Genomic DNA, 15,487 nt, shown 5'->3' with positions numbered 1-15,487 from the left:
AAAGCAGAGTTTTGCAGGCAGTGCGCACCTGGTGAATCCATCCCTCCTTTGACTTAGATGGGCAGATACCAAAAAGTGGACCGGATGGCCAAGGCTAAACACTCCCGGTCGCTTGCCCGTCTCCCAGGACAGGGCTTGGGATGAGGGAGCCAGGCTAGAGGGGGAAAGGCAGGGGACACAGGCAGTCCATGGCACAGAGGAGGCACTGGGCAAGCAGCATGAAGCAGTTTGGCTTTGGTTTTGCCATTCACGTGCTACGTGCTCTTCAAGTGGACCTCCCTCGTGCGTAAAAAAAGTTTTTTACCAGCACCTTTGGAGAAAGCTCAAGGGGGACAAAGCTAGGAACCTCATTAGTCGGTCTCCTCTTCCTCCCTATTTCCTGATCACTTAGGAATGTGAGACCTCCTCGTGCTTCCATTAGTAAAAAAAATTACTGCTATCCAAAACAACCAATCATTGACTAGGCTCTGGATTCTAGTCTCGTAGACTTCCCAAATGGGCAGCTCTTAGAAAACCAGGTTGGGCTAGCCTGTTTCCTCTCCAGATACATACTAAGCAGAGCCACGGGCAAAGCACCCACTGGTGTGTACATATGGAGGACACAAAGGCAAGTAAGCCACAACTTGTGCCTGTCCTCAAGGAGACCATACTACGGTGGAGAGGGACGGAGAGTCTACAAATACCTATAAAATATATGTAGGCCCAGCTCAACAGGGCAGAAAGAGGAAGTGGAGTTTTGCAAGAGATTCTGTCTTTGCTTCAAGATAGGGGACGGAAAAGATATCTGTTTTTCTGTACCTAACCTCTGTTCCCTGCAGTCTGGGTGACGGAACTTGTTTTTTCTTCTTCTTCTTTCCCGAATAGGGACCTGAGACCACCACCCATTCCTCCCCCCTCAGCCTCACCCTGCAGAAGCCCATCTATGCCGAATTCCTACAGCACCAGCTGATGTTATCTCTCCGCACAGGTCGGAACTTGCAGGTCTTGGTCCATCTTGCATCTTCCTGTCTGGAAAGCAGTCTGGGACCCAGGGACATATTGTCAATCCCTTTCCAAAACGGGTGGGTCCCCCATGCCCGGCTCAAGCACATTCCAGGACATAACCTTGAGCCTGCCCTCCCTTCATCCCCACCTTTTTAAAAGCTGGCTCTGCTTCCTCTGACAAGCCTGGGTTTTGGTGGGAGGAGGAAAGGCAGATACCATCAGGTGAGGCAGGGAGGGGCCCTCCAAACTGGTGTTCCCACTGGTACTGTTTCCTGCCCTGATGGCTTCCTCACCCTCACTCAGGCTGGGTGGGGAAGAGTCAGGTACAGACAAGATGTCCCAGTCCCTCAGCCATTCACTGTTCTCTCCCCTTGGCATGCCCTTCACTTAGGTTGCATGCAATGATACAGGACAGAGGACCTGGTGAGCCCCGTTGGTGCTGGACAAATGGTGCATTCTGCCAGGTAGCGTACACGGGCTGAGCTCCAAGTTGTTTCTGCAGGAAGGTCCCAGATTGTCCCAAGGGGGTGGTCATAGAAGCAACTCAAACCTCTGGAATCTTTGTTCAGTGATGTGGGCATTCACCCCACATCCTCCAGACACGGTCTCACCCTGGATGTGGAGCAAGGGTCTTGCTGGGCAACTAGAAAGGGTACCTGTCTCCAGGGTAACAAGATCTAGAAGATCTAGAGGCCTCAAGCATTTCCCACCCATTTCTGCTACGAGGCAATGCTACGGCTCTCAGTTTATATATACTGGAGACAGTCTTAGAGAGGCTAGAAATACAAATACCGTCTTCTGGCAACCCCATCTCTATCCTCAAACTCTCCAGCTGCCCACTCACCAGAAACTACTGATGTGGGTACAGGTGAGGGTAAGTGAATCCAATCAATGATCAATTAAAAGTGTTTATTTTTAAATGGAAAGGGAGTAACACAGAGGCAACTTCTGGCATCTTCTTTCTAGGCCATCACCCCCACGTGCTCTCCAGCTCAAAGCACTGGCGGGAGGGGCCCCGGGACAGGCTGAGGGCCCAGACAGCTGCGAAGTCAGTCACAGAGAGATCTGTACAATTCTAGAGAGGTGGGATTCAAGAGTCCTTCCCAGCCTCCTCATCCTGGAGCAGGGCTAGAGCTCAGGGGCATAGGGCTCTCCGGTGGGCGAGGGCACTCGCAGCTCAGCATTGTGCCTTACCACGGTGAAGAGCCCCACCACCGCTAGCAGGGCCATCACCATGACGGCAGAGCAGATGCTGAACATGTTCCGAGTGCCCGTTTTGTGATCGCTGTCATGGAGGACTAGGAGCCCCAGGCAGGCCAGTAAGTGCAAGGGCACCCGGAACCAGTTGAGTACGCCAGCTTGCTCTGTCTCAGGGATCACCTTTCTCCGCAGGAAGCTCATGCTGGGAAAGTATAGCCCGCAGGCCAATTCGATAAGTAGGAAGGCTATGAAGGACTCCACTGGATTCTCCTGGCCTGGGCTGGTGGAGAAAGTCAACATGAAAAGGGAGAAGACGACGATGAGGACAGCAAGGGAGAGTAGGTGCATGGGCTGAAGGTGGTACCTCTTGGAGGTAGCGATGCGGTACAGGGAAGAGCCAAGCAGGCTGGCTGCCATGAAACTGGAGAAGACGATGCCCAGCGGGGCCCCATGTGGGTCCAGCACAGGTGTCCAGAGGAAGACAAAGATGAAGATGACACTCTCAAACAGGGCTTGTATGGTGCCTAGCAGTAGCACGCGGCGGTCTGACAGGAGACAGCGTAGGCCTCCGGCACAAGTCCTTGAAAAGGCACGCTGCCGATCATAGTTCTCTCCCCAGTTATGAAGGGCCAAGGCCCCAGCCAGAGCCAAAAGAGGGATGGCAGCCACGAAGGGCGCTACAGGCCCCAGCCCCATCCAGCAGGCCACAGCCTCGGCTGCCACGCCTGCCACTACAGCCAGCACATGGTTCCAGAAGGCAGCTCGGGCAAAGGTAGCTGGGATCCACTCAGCAGGGAAGTCATGGCGCTCCACGTGTTCATGGATGTACCAAGCCTCAAAGGCAGAGAAGAGCAGGGCGGTGGACAGCCCACCAAGTGCTCGGCCCATCAGCAGCACAAAGTAGTCCCAAGAGAGTTTGGTTAAGCAGCATAGAGAGTAAGTGAGGGAGAAGAGGACACAAGACTTCTTGCGACCCAGCCAATCCACAAGGGAGGAGGCCACCAGTCCAAAAAGGACTGTGGAGGCAAGGCCACAGACATAGAGGATGGCAATCTGACCCTCCAGGAAGTGGTAATGCTGATACAGTTTATAGAGGTAGGGGGCCTGGAGCCAGTCAGCTGCCAGGGCCAGGAAGTAGACCTGATAGAAGTCCAGTTGAAACCGAAGGAAGGAGGGGTTGCTGCAGGCCCTTCCAGGGGGCTTAGCCTGGCATCTTGACAACTCCAATCCTAGGCAGGAGGCCAGGAGGACCACAAAGGCAAGGTAAGCAGTCACCAGCATGGCGGGCCCCCGGACGACCTAGAGAAGGAGGGGTGGGGGTGGGGTGAGAGTCACATCCATTGCCCAGGTAGCACTGTCAAGGGGCTGGGTGTCTAAGCAGAAGGCAGTTCCACCCAACCCCCTCCCCCCCTGCCAACTGCATTTCCCCACCCCTCAACTCCACTCCTCTAGAGCTCAGACCGGAGGGACCAGTTGGGTGGGTGGGAGGAGTGGCCCGCCAGAGCCGTCTCCTAGGACACGGTGGGGCAAGGAGGGGTAAGAGGAGATGGGAGAAGACTGAGCACTCGCCCCACCCTTGCCTGGCATAGCAAAGAGGGAGTCCCTTCCATACAATAATTCCGGCCCCACGAGTTAAAGGGATGCTGCCCTCTTCTTCCACGACAGCTTCTGCATACTTCTATTACCTCCCATTCCCTCTGGAGAGCTCGTTTTAGCCCTCAAAGTCTTTCCATCTGTCCAGGGCATCCCTCCTGCCCGCGCGGGCCTCCCGATTTGCTTCAGGGTCACGCGAGTGCATCTCGGGTTCCCCCTCCTCCAGGTCTTAGGCAACCCCCTGCGCCCCCTAGCCCCCGCCCAGCGCCCCGTCGCCGCCACACCCACTCGCGCCTCGCCCAGACCCCGTCTCACCTGCTGCCCCGGTCTACGGGGACGCCCCGGACACGTCCGGCTCCAGGCCGCCCGGACGCCCTGCTCGCTCTACCTCCGGCTCCGGTTCGGGTTCCAGCAGCTTGCCCGCCTCTCAGCCTGCTTCCGGGAGCCGGGTAGGCCTCTGGCCGCCGCCATGATGGCCCCCTCACGTGACGGGGCGCGGCGCTCAAGCTCCGCCCCTGCTCCGCCTTCTGCCCCCCCAACCTCTGCTAGGAGCCCAACTCTCGACGCCCGCAGTAAAGAGTAGAGGCAGTAGTAGTTGCTACTGTCGCTCCTACCCCCTTCGCTGTTTTCCCGTGATACCCGCTTCTTCGACTCCCGGGTGCCTGTGGGGCCGCCCTGAAATAAGGATCCATTTTTTCTCTCCCTCCGCAACATGGAGAATGCCCGCAGTCCCGCAGACTCGCGGGCTGGCGCTTCCTAAGAAATGTCGCTACCCCGAGTCGAGCCGGCTCCTCGGTTTCCCTCTTTCTCACAGTAGCGACCGCCAGGCCCGACGTCAGTATGGCCCAGACACCTGAGGGAGGCAGTGTGGTGTAAAGGACTTTGGACTCGGGCTTGCAGCCGGGCTAAGGCTCAAATCGCACCCCTGTCACTTACCACTGCGTGGCCTCGGGCAAGCCACATTACTTCTCAGTGTCCCAATTCCTTTGTCTGCAGTCACAGGAGAGCAGTGCACAAATTAGAAAGGCTCAAGTTCAGCTTTGGTGCTGAACGCCCACCTTCTGCCACTTACCTAAGCTGTGTTACATTGGAAAAATTATTTAACCCGTCTCCTGTCTTACTGTTATTTCCAGTGGCTTCCCATCTCATTAACTGTAAAAGTCAGAATCTTTATAATGACCTACAAAACCTTCTATCCTCTGTTCCTCTGCTACTTCTCTGATTTCATCTACAATTCTCCCTTTAGAGTCTTTCTACTCCGTCTATACTGGCTACCTCCCGGGCCTTTGCACACTGTGGCCTGCAAGGTTCTGGTTCTTCTCCCAAATACCCACATGGTTCCCTCCCTCAGCCCCTCCAGTTCTCTGTTCACATGTCACCTTATCAGGCCTTCCTGAGCCATCCTGCTTAAAATAGCAACAACACCACATCCACCACAGCAATCCACCTGCTATCCTTCCAGCCTCTATTCACCTTTGCTGCATTTTCCCTATACTTCACACCATCTGGCACACTGTGTTTTACTGATTTACTGTCTCTTCTCCTTACAAATTTTTATCTATTTGTTCACTTGTATTCCCAGTAGTTAAAACAGTTATTGGGGAGGTGCCTGGCTGGCTCATCTGGAAGAACATGTGGTCGTGAGTTTGAGCCCCAAGTTGGGTGTAGAGATTACTAGAAAAAAGAAATAAAGTGGGGCTCCTGGGTGGCTCAGCTGGTTAAGCGTCTGACTTCAGCTCACGTCATGATCTCACGGTTCGTCGGTTTGAGCCTCAGGTCGGGCTCTGTGCTGACAGCTCAGAGCCTGGAGCCTGCTTCGGATTCTGTATCTCTCTCCTCTCCCTGCCCCTCCCTCTCCCGCACGCTGTCTCTTTCTCAAAAATAAATAAACATTAAAAAAATTAAGAAAGTTAAGAAACAGTTATTGGTAAGTACAAAGGATTCAGTAAATATTTGATGACTGAATAAGTTAATCCAGATAAGTTACTCTAAAAAGTATTGGCCCATATTAGCTGGTAACACTCATCAAACGGTTATCATGTACCTAAGCTCTGTTTTAAGAATTCCTGGGCTGTCTGCTGTAGATGAATTATTTAACTGTTACAAACAACCCATGAGGTAGGTACTATTATTATCCTTGAGAGTTGGCAAGGTTAAATAATGTGCCCAGAGTCACATGATAAGAGGTAGGGTTAGAACTGGGACCCAGATCTTTCCAATTCCACACTCATAGTTTCTGAAAAGATTAAATGAGTTTACTCACTTGCACAGGTGATTGGCAAGTGTTGGTTTCCTTTATACTAAAGTTTGGAGGGTAGAGGGTGGGAGAGTCTGGGATCGTATCTTGAGAAATACTTTCTTACGATAAGGTAAACAGCGAAGATTTATATCTACAAGTTCCAAAGTGCCTTTATTCCTAACTGGCACCCTCCTACAGAGGGTGGTTCCCATAGGGAACCCAGGGCTTCCCCCATGGGCTTCCCAGGGGAAGTGGTTCCCATGCATTCATCTAGAATCACAAAGCCTCAAAAACCATGATTTCTCCAAGGTCATTCAGTGAGTGAGGGCAAAGGCAACCCAAATGCTCTCCATCCCATTCCCGGACTGAAGCTCCTTGGACTCATGTCACCCATTTCTTTTGGGGGTGGCGGTCATCCTGAATGAAGGCAGGAATGGGACAGGATGGCCTTGCATTCCTGGCCTTCTGTTTTCCAGGAGGGAGGCCAGTTTTCCCCCATTGTTGAATCGCATTTTGCTCAGAAGCACCTGGCAGAAAGAGACTTACAGCAAGATTACATTATTTTGGATTATTTTTGTTTATTGTGGGACATATTAAAAATATGTTTAGTCTTTTTAAAATGTTTTTTATTGATTTTTGAAAGAGAGAGAGAGAGAGAGAGCATGTGAGGAGGGGAGGGGCAGAAAGAGAATGAGACACAGAATCTGAAGCAGGCTCCAGGCTCTGAGCTGTCAGCACAGAGCCTGATGTGGGGCTGGAACCTATGGACCGTGAGATCATGACCTGGACTGAAGTTGGTCGCTCAACTGACTGAGCCACCCAGGGGCCCCAAAGTATGTTTAGTCTTTTTTTTTTTTTAAGTTTATTTATTTATTTTTGAGCGTGGGGGAAGGGGCAGAGAGAGAGGGAGAGAGAGAATCGCAAGCAGGGATCCCAATGCGGGACTCAAACCCGTGAACTGTGAGATCATGATCTGAGCCAAAATCAAGAGTCTGATGCTTAACTGACTTAGCCACCCAGGCAGACACCCCCAAAATATGGGTAGTCTTTTTTTTTAATTTTTAAAAGTTTTTAAAATTGGGGGCGCCTGGGTGGCTCAGTTGAGCGTCCAACTTTGGCTCAGGTCATGATCTCACGGTTCATGGGTTCAAGCCCCGCATTGGGCTCTGTGCTGACAGCTTGGAGCCTGGAGCCTGCTTTGGATTCTGTGTCTCCCTCTCTCTCTGCCTTTCCTAGGCTCTCTCTCTTTCTCTCCGTCTCTCTCAAAAATAATAAATAAACATTAAAAAATGTTTTAAAGTTTTTAAATTTATTTTTGAGAGGGAGAGAAAGCAAGTAAGCAAGGGAGGGGCAGAGAGAGAGGGAGAGAGAATCCCAAGCAGGTTCTGTGCTGTCAACACAGAGCCTGATGTGGGGCTCAAACTCACGAACCATGAGATCATGACCTGAGGTAAAGCCAAGAATCAGATGCTTACCCAACTGAGCCAACCAACCGCCCCCAAATATGTTTAGTCTTAAGGCTCCTCTGTCACCTCAGAACTGTGAAAAACAGCTGGGAAAGTTCCTAAACATGGGAAATGTGCCAGCAGAGGACTGGAGGGGATAAAAGGCAGCCTGTGAATACAACATATCTCTAGAAGATGCTTCTAGCAGACTGAAAGGAGGGCTGAGGTCTGTGTATTGGGGAGGCACAGGAGAAGTCCTAGTTTTCAGGGAAGGTGGGAGGGTGGTCTGGGAATATTGAGGAACTGTGCTTACCAGAGGAGCAACATTTAAAACTTTTATTATGAAAATGTTTAAACATACACACAGGTAGAGACCAGAGTTCTATGAACCCCTACATAGTTAATTCAATAATATAATTCTGTCACTTTGTTGCGTCTATTCCTTTAATTCCGTCCTTTTTTTATCTGCCCAAATATTTAAAAGTAAGTATGTCACTTCACTCCATACTTCAATATGCACCCCTAGGAAATAAGGCCCTTTTCTTACAAAACCCTGAAGCCATTTTATGTCTAACAAAATCAATACTGACTCCTTGGCATTCTCCAGTCCGTAAGTAAAAGGCTCCAACTGTCTGAAACTGTCCTTTTACAATTGGGTTATCCAATCAGGAACCAAAAGAGTCCACATGCCCCATATAATAGTAGTCCTTTTATGTCCTCTCTCAATTTTCCCCCCTAGCCATTGACTAGTTGAAGAAATTGAGCCACATTTCCTTGAAAAGTTCCCACTCTCTGGATGTGTCTTCTTACTTCCTCGTTGTGTCATTTAAATTGTTCCTCCATCCCTGATATTTCCTGTTAAATGGAGGTTGGTTTTAGAGGTTTGATTAGAATCATGTTCAGTTTTGTGTGTGTGTTTGCTCTTTGTTTGGCAAGAGTCTTTCATGGGTGGTGCTGAGTGCTTCAGATTGCATCACCCCAGGAGGTACGCAGTAGAGGGGTTATACCCCTTTTAGTGATGGTAAGATTCCTCAGTGGGGTTAGGTGCTCACGGCTTGATTCCTCCATTGTAAAGTTCACCATCAACCATCATCTTTGGTTTCATCCATTCATGATTCTTGCTTTGATCAATTATTTGATCAAGGGCTGCCCAATGATTTTTCTAATTCCGTATTCCTTCCACATTAGCTGGAATTCTTCTTAAGAGCTATTTGGCTACCCTGAAATATAGTTTATACAGCACAGGCAGCATAAATACTTAATTGGTTTTTTTTTTCCCAAAGATTTTATTTTTACATAATCTGTATACCCAACGTGGGGCTTGAGCCTACAACCCCAAGATCAAGAGTCACACACTCCACCAACTGAGCCAGCCAAGCACCCCAATTCTTTTTCTTTTTAATTGCCAATTTTCAGAATAAGAAATTGGAAGAAACATCATTTTTAAAAAGTTTGGGCTTGGAGCTGAGTTGAGATGGATGGCCTAGATGGTGGGGAAAGGAAGGACAATTCTGGTAGCTGTGTCCAGCTCTGCTCACTCCAGGGCATGGGGTGTGTGTGAGACAGACAGACATCAGAGGACTCAGTGTCCTGGACCTTGTGCAGTAATGAGATGGGCATGACACAGGCATGGTGTAGAGGCACCTGCAGGACCCAGGGAGAGAGAGAGAAAGCCAGATTTGGGGAGGCAGAAAGAGATAGGAAATGAATACACAGCTAGACCCAGATGATTGGAAGGGAGGCAAGCACAGAAAGGGAAATAGAAATGGAAGAGATTGAGAATGAAATGCACCAGAAGCAGAACAGGATAGAAAAGCAGAGAGACGGGAGTTTGGCTGGCTCTGTCAGTGGAGCGTGCGACTCTTGATCTCCGGGTCCTGAGTTTGAGCCCCATGTTGGGCGTAGAGCTTGCTTAGAAAAAGAGAGAGATAAGGTGGATCGAAAGACCAAGGAAGAAAATAGAGGTGAAGACACAAACTGAGACTGGGAAGGGGGAAAGAAAAAGACATATATGTTAAATAGACTTTACATTAGATGGGGAGATAGAAGGAGGGAGAAATAGAAGGATAGAAAATGAGGAAGGCTGATGTAGAGGCAAAGTTAAGTGAAGGCAGAACCTCCCAATGACAGAAAGAAGGAAATAGAAATGGAGAGAGTGATGTAGAAAGACAGAAGGAAGGGTACACAGAAAGATAAACAGATAGAAAGGAAAGCTCAAAAGAGTCCCAGAGAAGGAGGCCGAGAAAGAGAACATTGAAACAGACTGATGTCAGAGGACTTGAGTGTGGAGGGATGCTTAGGGGCTTTTAGCTAAGGGTCCAGCCCTGAGCAGATACCTGGGGCTCTTACTTCCAGCTTCCTCTTGGTGGCTTCTCCAAACTCAGGTCCTATCCACAGGGACAGGGTATTTTGACTTAGCTATATGGATGGGATCACTGAGACCAGACTTCCCAGCTTCCCTTATCCCCATGCCAGATGAGCATGGATGTCACAGAAGGGATTATTGCTGGAAGATTGAGGTCATGACACTGCGCGAGCACTCAGAGATTTGAAAGACAAGACATCCAGGCAGAGAACTCCAGGTTCCTAGAAGCAAAGGACCATGAAGGATGTCATGATATCCAAGGGGAGGGAAGAGCCAAGAACCCTCTGCTCAGCCTTCTCCCCTGGTCTAAGAGCCACTGACCTTCTTTGCCTGACTCAGGATGAGAGGTAAGGGGTCCACAGACTTTTGGGTCAGTAAGGGATACGGGTGGAGGCCCAAGTGGCAAGAGACAACCCCTGGACAAAGGGCCCCCTACTGCCTCTAGAGGAGGGATGTACCTTATCCATGAGAACTGCAGAGAAGATGAGCCAAGAAGGATGTCCAGCAGAGGCTGACTACAGGAAGAAAATGGCCAACTTCCTCACCTTCCGAGGCCTTGAGGGAAGCTCTGAGAAGCATGCTTTCCATTTCAGAAGTTGCAGAAGAGGAGGTTCTGGAACCAGCGGGAGCAGGCCCAGAAACTAACATCAAAGCAGATGCCCCGCTCTCAGGGACTATGGGGGATGCGCGGGGGCTCTGAGCAGTCTTCTGCCTCTACCTGTCTGGGTGAGGGGTTTAGCTGATGCCTCTCCTCACTCCAGAGCTTCTGCCTCCCCCCAGAGGAAGCAGCTGGCAGAAGTGCTCCGGGAGACCAGACCGACAACCTCTCAGCGGGGCAGCAGTCCAGCTAGACTATGAGACAGTGCCTCTGAGAGGTGCGTTGTCCCCGGAAGCAGCGGCTGCAGCGGCCAGTGGAGCCTGGAGGAGCCCCTGGGCCACAGCCACAGCTGTCACTGCAGCCCAGGCAGGAGCTGGGACAGGCAGCTCGGCCTCTGGAGCAAGGGTAAATTGGGCAAGGTGAGGGGTGGCAGCAGGTCACGTGCGGACCAGCGCACAAGACACAGGAGCTGTGGGGACAAGTCAGGGGAGGACAGGCAGGGCAGGGGGGGCAGGAGCAGGTACAGGGTGGGCCAGGAAGACCGCCGGGGCAGGAGGGGCAGGTAGCTGCATGAGACGGATAGGCAGTGCAGGAGCAGGTGGGAGGAGGACAGCTAGGGCAGGGGCAAAAACAGGCAGAGGGGGGACAGGACAGACAAGGGACGGCAGCTGGTGCGGCGTGCCCAGAGGGTGTAGGGGGCTGTTGGTGGGTGGCCTTCTTGTTGCGAGGGCCCAAGCGTAGGCCGAGGGAGAAGTCCATTCAGCTGCAGGAGCGGCCAGGCTGGGGGTTGGGTGAAGGGAAGGGCAGGGGTGAAGTAGGAGGGGCAGACTGACAGAGGCAGGGGTGGGGGCAGGATTAAACCTAAGACACTGCTGAGCCTTTGCTGATCCTGCTGGGAGCTCAGACCTCCCCAGCCAGCCCTCCCCCTCCAGGCCAGCCCAGGGATGCTCTCCTTCCACGCTCCCTTCCACCGAAAACCCTCCAGCTGCACCAGACCAGAACGTGTTCTTCAAATACGACATGCGCTCTCATGCCGCCAGCCCTTTGTTCCCACTGTTCCTTCTGCTCTGCTCAGCGTGCCCTTTTCTTTTCTCCACCTGGTGAGGTCCTCTCATCTCTGAAGTCTTCCACTTTATTCCATCAAAACGTTTTTCTCGAGCTCCAGGCACCTGACCCCTGCCTGTTTAAGGACCCCTGCCCATCACCCTTGTGCCATGATGGCCAGAAAAGCTGCGGCCAGAGCTCCCAGACAGTCCCCAGAGGGGATTTAGGGAAGCAGCAGCAGCAGCAGCAGCCCCCAGCAGAAGCTGTCTGACACCGAACCAGGGAAGTTGGCGGGAGCTGGCAGTGGAGGGAGGATGCCTGTGTTCTGGGGATTTCCACACAGGGCAATTCCCAGGTGTGGGTGTAGGGGTGCTCAGATATCTCTGGGAGATTGACAACCAGCCTGGACAGTTATTGTTTGAGGACTTATCATATATCGGGTAGTGAATAAGACAGCGAGGTTGCCTCTTTTATAGAGCTCCCATAAAAGTGAGGGCTCAGGCAGGGTGGGGACAAAAACCAAACAGGTAAATAAAGAAAATACATGAGCTTTTTTTCAGAGCATGAGAACGACTGTGAGAAACCCAGGCTGCCCGGATCAAAAGTGGCTCCGAGAGGCCAGTCCATCAGCAGGGCCAGGTAGCCAGCCCCCAACAGTCAGGTATGCTGGCACTTAAGGCTTGGGGGGAGATAAAGTGTCAAGTCCTAGCAGACCAGGGGAGAGCTGCCTGAGACTGAATGGAACCCAGGTGGCCAGGCTGTGGAGACAAGCAAAGCTGAGGAGGGGGTAAGGAATGTGGGAGGTTGCCATCTAAAACTGGGTGGTCAGAGAAAGTGTCACTGAGAAGGGATATTTTAGCAAAGACCTGAAGGAAATGAGGGAAAGAGCTATGGAGATGTCTAGTGGAAGAACACTGGGGCAGAGGCGGGGTTAGGCAGTCACACATGACCATGGGACTGGGGGTGAGGGGCAGAGTCATAATGGCACCGGTAGAGAGCAGGGCAGGGGCCTCAACATGCAAGGCCCTGGCACTCACAGCAGGGGCTTGGATCTTGTTCCAGTAAAAGGGAAAAACGCTGAGGGTTTTAGGCAACAGAGTGTACAGTTCTTCTTGGTCCTACGCCTGCCCCTGTTTAGAATGTTCTTCTTCCTGCATAATTGGAAAACTGCACTTTGGAAAACAGTCAGGCATTATTTGATAAATTGAAATTGCCTGTACATACACTTTGACTGTTAGGTTTTTTTTTTTTTAATGTTTTAATTTTATTCTTTAGAGAGAGAGAGAGAGAGCATGAGTGGGAGAGAGGCAGAGAGAGAGGGAGACACAGAATCCATTATTTCCTTAAAAAATTTTTTTTTAAATGTTTACTTATTTTTGACAGAGAGAGAGACAGAGCATGAGCAGGGAAGGGCAGAGAGAGGGAGACACAGAATCCGAGGCAGGCTCCAGGCTCTGAGCTGTCAGCACAGAGCCCGACGTGGGGCTCGAACTCACGGACCATGAGATCACGACCTGAGCAGAAGTCAGACGCTCAACCAGCTGAGCCACCCAGGCGTCCCAAGGGAGACACAGAATTCACAGCAGGCTTCAGGCTCCAAGATGCCAGCACAGAGTCTGACAATGCTGAGGGCTCAAACTCACAGACCGTAAGATCATGACCTGAGCCAAAGTCAGACACTCAACCGACTGAGCCACTCAGGTGCCCGTTTTTTGTATATTTTAAGTAGGCTCCATGCCCCACACGGAGCCTAATATGGGGCTTTGAACTCATGACCAAGATCAAGCCCTGAGCTGAGATCAAGACATAAGCTGAGGGGCACCTGGGTGGCTCAGTCGGTTAAGCGTTTGACTTCAGCTCAGGTCATGATCTCACGTTCGTGCGTTCAAGCCCTGAGTTGGGCCCTGTGCTGACAGCTCAGAGCCTGGAGCCTGCATCAGATTCTGTGTCTCCCTCTCTTTCTGCCTCTCCCCTGCTCACACCCTGTCTCTCTCTCTCTCTCTCTCTCTCTCTCAAAAATAAACATTTAAAAAATTATATATTAAAAAAAACCCTGAGCTGAGATCAAGAATCAGATGCTTTAACCAACTGAGCCACCTAAGCGTCCCCCTTTTATTTTTAATTGTTTACATATATTTTTTAAAGTTTATTTATTTTGAGAGAGAGAGAGAGAGAGAGAGAGAGAGTGAGTGAAGGGGAGGGGTAGAGAGAGAGGAAGAGAGAAAATCCCAAGCAGGGTCCGCACTGTCAGTGCAGAGTATATAGGGCTCAAGCTCAAGAACTGTGAGATCATGACCTGAACCTAAATCAAGAGGTGAACGCTCACCTGACTGAACTACCCAAGTGCCCATCCCTTTTTAAACTAAGCTCTATGCCCGGTGTGGGGCTTGAACTCACAACCTCGAGATCAAGAGTCCCATGCTCGGGGCGCCTGGGTGGTGCAGTCGGTTGGGCGTCCGACTTCGGCCAGGTCACAATCTCGCGGTCCGTGAGTTCGAGCCCCGCGTCGGGCTCTGGGCTGATGGCTCAGAGCCTGGAGCCTGTTTCCGATTCTGTGTCTCCCTCTCTCTCTGCCCCTCCCCCGTTCATGCTCTGTCTCTCTCTGTCCCAAAAATAAATAAACGTTGAAAAAAAAAAAGTTTAAAAAAAAAAATAAATAAAGAGTCCCATGCTCTCCCGACTAAGCCAGCCAGGCGCCCCATAACTCTTAGTTATATAGCCTGGAAGAACTCTTGCATGTATGTACTGGGAAACATGTACAAGAATGTTCTTAGCACCATTGTTTATGGTAGGCATACTGAAAACAACTCAAACATCTACCAACAGAATAAAAACGTCAATCATAAATTGTGATATATTCATGCATACCATGAAACAATAAAAAGGCAGTTAATATGCGAAAACTTGGATGTGTCTCACAAACAGGAAGTTGAACAAAAGAGGACACGAAAGAGTAATACAGTATCATTCCATTTACATAAACCTCAAAAACAGGCAAGATTAGGGTGCCTGGGTGGCTCAGTGGAGCGTGCAACTGTTGATTTCAGCTCAGGTCATGATCCCACGGTTGTGGGATAGAGCCCTGCACCCGGCTCCGCGCTGAGTGTGGATTCTCTCTCTCCCTCTGCCCCTCTCCACGGTTCTCTCTCTCTCTGAAAAAAATAAAATAAAACAAAAGCAACATTTATTTTACAAAAGCAGACAAGGTTAAGCAATAGTATTTAGGGGTGCATACATAGGTCTAAAACTGTAAAGAAAACCCAGAAAATAGTCATCACAAAAGTCAGGATGGTGGTTACTTCTTAGGGGAGGCAGGGAATTGTGGGAAGAACACATGGGAGCTTCTGGAGTGCAGAAAATACTACTTCTTGACTTGCCCGGCAGTTAAATAGGTATTTGCTGTATTCCAGCTTATTCATACACTGTTCATAATATATTTATATATTCTGTATAGAAAGAGAAAATAAAGTACTGCTTTTTTCCCTCTGGTCCACACCACCTTGCTCAGATCGTTATGCTGAAGTTAGATACTGCTTAGTCCCCTATACCTGACTTTTCCAACCAGATCTCAAGGACAGCCACCTTCCTTGTATTTTTGGCATCTCTCCATGCCTGGCATGAGGCAGATAATAAATATTTGCTGAATTGGACTGAACTGAATTTCCCAAGTCTCTCATCCCATAGAGAGAGGGGAAGCTACAGAAGAGGAGGGAGCCGGCTATGGCAAAGAGCACTCGGGACCACCAAGACCTGGGTTCCCATCTCAGCTTTGGCACTTCCTAGCTGTGTGATTTGGGCACGTTGCTGTTAACCACTCTGGTTCTCAGCTCCCTCTTCTGTGAAATGGGGCGATAACTGCTACCTCTCTGCACTGCTTTGTGGATTGAGTAAGGTACATGCGTAGCACAGCGCCTGGAACACAGTAAGTGCTCAACCAAGGGTAGCTCCCCAACCCCCTGGCCCCAGCCCCACATCTTTTCTTCAAAGGAGTCTGCTGGAAGGGGCAGCCAGACTTCAAA

The 15,487-nt window shown here is 50.6% G+C and overlaps 2 protein-coding genes across 4 annotated transcripts; both read right to left on the bottom strand.

Annotated features, from left to right (window-relative positions):
* Positions 1-1,876: 1,876 nt before the first annotated feature.
* On the bottom strand, positions 1,877-4,276 carry MFSD5 (major facilitator superfamily domain containing 5). The gene is made up of 2 exons (XM_047867426.1): positions 4,093-4,276; positions 1,877-3,483 (listed from the first exon to the last, which is right to left on the bottom strand). The coding sequence occupies exon 2, from the start codon at positions 3,463-3,465 to the stop codon at positions 2,113-2,115; it is 1,353 nt and encodes a 450-aa protein (XP_047723382.1). The 5' UTR covers positions 3,466-3,483; positions 4,093-4,276; the 3' UTR covers positions 1,877-2,112.
* A 3,596-nt stretch (positions 4,277-7,872) lies between these two features.
* LOC125170343 (sperm mitochondrial-associated cysteine-rich protein) lies at positions 7,873-12,742 on the bottom strand. Of its 3 annotated transcripts, XM_047866912.1 has the most exons (3): positions 10,285-12,742; positions 9,798-10,047; positions 7,873-8,681 (listed from the first exon to the last, which is right to left on the bottom strand). In XM_047866912.1, the coding sequence occupies exon 1, from the start codon at positions 11,181-11,183 to the stop codon at positions 10,674-10,676; it is 510 nt and encodes a 169-aa protein (XP_047722868.1). In that variant the 5' UTR covers positions 11,184-12,742; the 3' UTR covers positions 7,873-8,681; positions 9,798-10,047; positions 10,285-10,673. The 3 variants fall into 3 exon arrangements, with proteins under 3 accessions (XP_047722868.1, XP_047722867.1, XP_047722869.1); XM_047866911.1 differs by having other exon boundaries at positions 9,798-12,742; XM_047866913.1 differs by having other exon boundaries at positions 9,811-12,742.
* Positions 12,743-15,487: the final 2,745 nt, after the last annotated feature.

This window comes from Prionailurus viverrinus, chromosome B4, assembly GCF_022837055.1.
Source record: "Prionailurus viverrinus isolate Anna chromosome B4, UM_Priviv_1.0, whole genome shotgun sequence".
Classification (NCBI taxonomy): Eukaryota; Metazoa; Chordata; class Mammalia; order Carnivora; family Felidae; genus Prionailurus; species Prionailurus viverrinus.
The sequence above is the reverse complement of the archived record's forward strand: the minus strand, read 5'-3'. Positions and strand labels throughout refer to the sequence as shown.

Bases quoted from the DNA above. Each gene is read 5' to 3' on its own strand.
- MFSD5 (XM_047867426.1), bottom strand. From the start codon at position 3,465: ATGCTGGTGACTGCTTACCTTGCCTTTGTGGTCCTCCTGGCCTCCTGC.
- LOC125170343 (XM_047866911.1), bottom strand. From the start codon at position 11,183: ATGGACTTCTCCCTCGGCCTACGCTTGGGCCCTCGCAACAAGAAGGCC.